This window comes from Carex rostrata, chromosome 17, assembly GCF_964058835.1.
Source record: "Carex rostrata chromosome 17, lpCarRost1.2, whole genome shotgun sequence".
Lineage (NCBI taxonomy): Eukaryota > Viridiplantae > Streptophyta > Magnoliopsida > Poales > Cyperaceae > Carex > Carex rostrata.
This window is the reverse complement of record NC_135934.1, coordinates 600336-606661: the sequence shown is the minus strand read 5'-3', so window position 1 is coordinate 606661 and position 6326 is coordinate 600336. Positions and strand designations below refer to the sequence as shown.

At 34.4% G+C, this 6326-nt stretch overlaps 1 protein-coding gene across 1 annotated transcript; it reads left to right on the top strand.

The window, feature by feature from the left end:
- Positions 1-1138: 1138 nt before the first annotated feature.
- On the top strand, positions 1139-2853 carry LOC144568800 (peroxidase 25-like). The gene is made up of 4 exons (XM_078319191.1): positions 1139-1458; positions 1562-1741; positions 1930-2092; positions 2192-2853. Exons 1-4 carry the CDS (start codon positions 1237-1239, stop codon positions 2611-2613), a joined length of 987 nt encoding a protein of 328 aa, XP_078175317.1. The 5' UTR covers positions 1139-1236; the 3' UTR covers positions 2614-2853.
- Positions 2854-6326: the final 3473 nt, after the last annotated feature.

Here is a 6326-nt window from a genome sequence, read left to right as displayed (position 1 = left end):
CCAAAAAATGTAAAATTTGGTCTCCAAACACATATTAATATGGAGAACAAGATAAACGGTTCGGATCGACCGTTAGGATTTTGAAAACTCGAATATTGAGCCGTAGCACGGGAGGCCTCTATGCAACCCATAGCACCGTAGCCAAGTCCTATAAATATAACTAACTATTAAAAAGAAAATACATATAGTAGGTGCAGCTATCCAATGATACGATTAACCTATTATGCCAATATGCAAAAGATTTCTAAAAATAAAAAGGAGAATATATATTCATGTCCAAATCGGTGTCCAGTACCTAAATACTGTGTGTCGAAATTTATATAATAATACGGAATAAGAAATATCACCCTGTTCCGTGCCAATTGGATCAATAACGAGCATTGCCCTACAAGATACTAGCACACTAGCAGATGGACATATCTAAATCTTGTGTGTTCTTTCTTTTAAAATGATTATTCAACCAAACATATAAAATAGGATGCTCAATCCAGACAGGATGCCACCTATGTTCGGCAAATATTGTCGAAACTAGAGATCACATTATGTGGGAATGCGGCTATGCAACAAGTTTTTGGACGAAGCTGATGGCGCAGTACAACATATCAATTCAGGGAGGGGTAGACATAGTTGCAATATGGACTAAGGGTAGGAGTCAGTTATCACCAGCGGCAAACTGGGAGATGATTTGGGCAGTGAAAGCTTGAGCTCTATGGCTAGAGAGAAATAGGAGACTGTTTTTTGGAAAACAGAAAATGGTGCATCAGCTAATCACTGATACATCGCTGGAGATAGAGAACTAGAGAGTGAATCTTTAGGAAAATCTTACAATACTTTATTCAATAGGGGTTTGGGAGTTTCTAGTTGCTCCCTTGTATCGGAAAGAAAGTTGTAAGTAGTATAGAAAAATTTTGTAAATAAACTTTTTTTTTATCAATATATTTGTTGTCGGCAATTGTCGACAATAATACTTTATTCAATAGGGGTTTGGGAGTTTCTAGTTGCTCTCTTGTATTGGAAAGAGAGTTGTAAGTAGTATAGGAATTGGAGACACAGTTTGCAATTAAGTGCATGATACCTCATTCATGACAAAAGAATGCACCTATATAAACATCCCAAGTGTAATTTCATCTTCTTATCTTCCACATCTAGTCTTAATTAATCATAAGTACCATATTCCCTTTCTCTAAAAAAAAAGAAATCTGAAGAATTGATGCTTCACCTGCTAAATTAGAGCTCATGGCATTTAATATGGTTTCTCTTAATTACTCTGTAATAACACTTCTATTCCTGGCTTATCTAATAGTAATAGATGGCCAAGCATTGCAAAAGGGTTTTTACTCTAATACATGTCCTAAGGCCGAAGACATCGTGAGGTCTGCCGTGCAAGAGGCTTTCAACAATGATCCAACCATTGCTCCCGGCCTTTTGAGGTTGCATTTTCACGACTGCTTCGTGCAGGTCTTATTCGATCCCTAATCCCTCCTGAGTATCTAAAATTATAATTAAGACTTAAGAGTGATAATTAATTTAATTTATGTATGTTGGATGGAAATGAATTTAGGGATGTGATGCGTCTGTGTTGATATCGGGATCCTCATCAGAGAGAACTGCGTTTGCAAATGCCGGTCTTAGAGGGTTTGAGGTTATTGATGATGCTAAGTCACAGCTGGAGTCGGCATGCCCCGGTGTCGTCTCTTGTGCTGACATAGTTGCACTAGCCGCACGAGATGCTGTTGGTGCTGTAAGTACACATACATGATTATAAATTAATTATACTAAATTCCATCTTCTATAAATGATACAATACACCATATTAAACCTCTTATTTAAGTAGAATTTGGAAGTCAAAAGAATTTTAAAAAATTGACATATATAATTCTACAATTTGTATTATTTACACATGCAAATGTATATATATATGTTGTTTAGACTGGAGGACCAAGTTGGTCTGTGGAGCTGGGAAGAAGAGATGGAACCGTCTCCTCTGCATCCGATGTAAGGACTCTCCCTGCGCCGACAGATTCTGTTGATATTCAGAGGCAAAAGTTCTCTGACAAGGGCTTGTCGGATCATGATCTTGTCACCTTAGTGGGTAATTAAAACTCTAGATCTCTTCTTTTCCCTAATCCAAAGTCAGAAGAAACTAATTTATTAAGATCAATAAGTTAACTATTTATCAAAATTTAATTAGGTGCCCATACCATCGGGACAACAGCTTGCCAATTCATTAAGTACCGACTATTCAACTTCACCGCCACCGGCAATCCTGACCCGTCTATTAGTTCTTCCTTCCTAAGCAAGTTGCAAACTATGTGTCCCCAGAGCGGAGGCTCATCAGATCGCGTTGCTCTTGACAAAGACACTGAGAGCAAGTTTGATGTCTCATACTTCAAGAATGTGAGGGATGGCAATGGCGTGTTGGAGTCGGATCAAAGGTTGTGGAGCGATTCAAACACAAAAAGCATAGTGCAAAACTATGCTGGGAATGTAAGGGGGCTTTTGGGGCTGAGGTTCAACTTAGATTTTCCTAAAGCAATGGCGAAGATGGGCGCAATCGGCGTGAAGACCGGTTCGTTTGGTGAGATTAGGTCGGTTTGCTCCCAGTTTAACTAGTGACAGATATCTGGCAATATATGCTAATTAAGCTGCTGAGTGATGTAACTGTAACATATAAGACATGCATGGAAAGAGAAGTGTGCTTTAAGATTTTGGGTTTTTGTTTTACTTTTTTGGTCAAAATCAAGTGAATTAATTAAGGTTGCGCATTTCCTCAATCAGTGGATACTGAAATTTGTCAATATTAATTTGTACTGGTACTTGTCAAGTTGTGTTAAATAAATTGATATTTTTATCAGGCTTCCAGCCAATACATAAATGAAGATTTTTCTTTCAAAAAGCTTGCAGATTCTTTTCTGATGATTAAAAAGGGTAAACAATCTCAAATTAAGTACCAAAAGTCTGATCCCTAGATCCTTAAGCTGAGCTCCATGGTCAAACTTTGGCCTTTTGAAATTAACATCTGACATCTCTCTCCGCATCCTATCGTCTGCACTTTTGCACCAATATTCCCTTCGGTATAAAATAAGTATTAGCTGGTTCACTGAAATCCTGGATCCACAAATTATTTTTAAAGTGATGTGATTTAATGGTGCATGTGGACCCCCATCGACCAATTCGATGCGTTGGAGTTTCGGAAAGTCCTCTTAATTTATTTGGTCCGCCTAATCCTTGGTGCATCTACAGCTTATAATATTCTGCACCTCATGTTTAATTAGTTTTTATTTTTTATTTTTTTAAAGCCTTGGCAGTGTTTGCGAATGGTATTTATTATTATTTTTGAGGATAATCATTTATGTATCCGCGCTACAGTACCTGTGCCATAGTACCCGTATTTAGAGGAATAATGTATTATGGTTTCCACTAATTATATTGTGTCCACTAATTATTATTCTTAAAAGATATTATATAGTCTCAACTAATTATTATTCTAAAATTTCAGCAGCACCCTTTCAAAGCCTCGACACTAATTTCGCGTCAATATTTCTCTAACAAAAATAGTTGACCTCATAAAAATAAATACTTCAGTGCATAGATATAAATACTTTCAATACTTCGATATTAATACTTTCAGTGTCATATGTAAAAAGAGGAGGGATCTAATTACAACATTATGGCAGTTTAGGTCCCCACAAGCAGTTATGTAAAAATTACAACATTGTTTACTATATAGATATAAATACTTGTGTTCTTTGAACTATATACTTCAAGATTTGACTATTAATATTAAAAAAAAAAGTTATAGATTTGGAACGATTGCGTCCCCACAAGCAATTATGGTAGTTTAGGTGCGGGTATGATGTCAGAAATTTCAAAAAAAGGTGCGGGTATGATTATTTAAAAATAATTAATTAATCATTTACATTGTTTACTATATAGATATAAATACTTGTGTTCTTTGAACTATATACTTCAAGATTTGACTATTAATATTTTAAAATAAAGTTACAGATCTGGAAGAGTTGCAGTCCCCACAAGTAATTATGGCAGTTTAGGTGCGGGTACGACATCATAAATTTCAAAAAAAAGTGCGGGTACGATTATTTAAAATTAATTAATTTATCATTTACATTGTTTACTATATAAATATAAATACTTATGTTCTTTGGACTACATACTTCAAAATTTGACTATTAATATTAAAAAAAAGTTACAGATCTGAAGTGCAGTTATGGCAGTTTGGTCCCCACAAACAGTTATGACAGTTTAGGTGCGGGTACTGTGCGGGTACTGTAGCGCGGGTACTCATATCAACTTCCTATTTTTTAATCATAATTTTAAGATCAAGGGCAGACTCAGAATTTTCGTCAGGGGAGCAAAAAAATATCGAATCAGGTTTAAATAGCTTATCAGATTTAAACCCATTAACTAATTGGGTACTCGATAAAAAAATATTTTGACTTATATTTTCCAACACCCTAACTTATAATTTCTGATCCTATAACTTATAATTAATATTACCAATCATAATTCAAAAAAATTATTTTGATTTTAACAATAAATTTGACCCGAATTACAAATCAAACATCTAGAGGGGGCAAAAAAATTTCCAGAGAGGAGCAAAATCGATCGGTACCAATAGATCACCACTAAAACTCGAAATTTGTTTAAGATAAACATTACAAACCATCAACTCATTTCGAGAACAATATCTTGAGCATTAAAATGGACTTCATTCTCATTAACTAATTATCAGTTTTAGTTAAATTAGTTTCCTTCAGCACTTTTATCAAAAAAAAAGTTTCTTTCAGCATGGGCGGATCTACATCTAGCTCAGAAGTACTTAGTCATTTTTATAATTTTAAAAATTAATCATGTATATTGAAATTTAATTGAATTTTCATTTTTTTTAAAGTTTTAATATAGTTCAGTTATCTTCATAAATTATGACATGTGTTTGTAGATTAGTAGTTAGAATTTTAATTTGTTATTGTGAGGATATAAATTCAAGTCCCAACCATACATTATTCATTTTAAATTTTATCTCCTTCTATGTAAATTATCTAGTTTTGTCTCTTTCTATTCATATAATAAAGCTTTTATGAAGTAATAATCATCTGATCAAATAATAATGATTGTGATGTCTCTAACAACATCTAGAGAGGGAATGTAAAGTAAATAGATAGATAGAGTAAGAGAGATTGACACGCGGGATGTTAACGGAGTTCGGATTAAAATATCTGTCTCTGGAGCAACACAACTTCATCGGCGTGCCTTTTTTTATTACCCAATGAAGAAAATGATACAACTCGTGACACGTGAGCCCCAACAAAGGTGAGAAGTCACGACCTAACTCGTGTACAAAGTTGAGCATAGAAACTCGAGTTGGAGAGTACTATGCAGAGGATCGTCACAACTATGTTTATATGTGAGCAAAATGCTCGAGCCAGTGAAGTCACATGGCTATAAGAAGGGAGTACTAAGTAGATCTCCACACTATAGAACAACGAAAAAACACTCTAATTTAATATAGAAGTAGATTAGTTAAGTGGATTTGATTTTATTAAAGGCGTATTGAAGTTTTAGCTCTCTCAAAGATGGAAGCTCTCAAGAACACACAATAAGTGCTATTTGAAATTTAAAGGCAGCTAGTTTAAATTTGAAGTTAGAGTATTAACTCTTTTTATAGAGGGAGCTTCAGATCTAGGTATTTGAATTGATCCATTCAATACGATAATCTTTCATTCGAACGGATAGTTCAAATATAATTGAAATTAGGATTTTCACCTTTTTGAACTTTATACTAATTGTTCAGTACGTTTATGTAGAGGTGATACTTTTACCCGATTACCCGGATTCGATCCGGAATCGAACCGGATCCGACCCGGATCCAATTAATTTGGATAGGATATGGTTTAAAAAATATAACCGATTAAATTATGGGTATGGGTACAAAATTAATAATTTAATATCCGATCCGGATCCGAACCGGAACCGATACTGTAATGGGTAGGATATGGGTATCATTTAATTATCCGACCCATAACCAGACCCGACCCGATACCCGTATAAATACCCGATAAAATATATATTAATAACTCTGCATCAAGTTTTTGTGTTAGATAATATATTTCAGCTGAGCTATAATTTGATAAAACTTAACCAAAATTATGCTACTGTTTTACACTACCCTTTAATTACATCCTTAACTAGCCCTTTAATTACGCCCTTTAATTTTTGTTCTATATTATACACATGTGACACATGACACATGATTGTCAAATTTATTCTTCCATAACCAGCTTATTTTATACCTTTTTTTCTTCTAT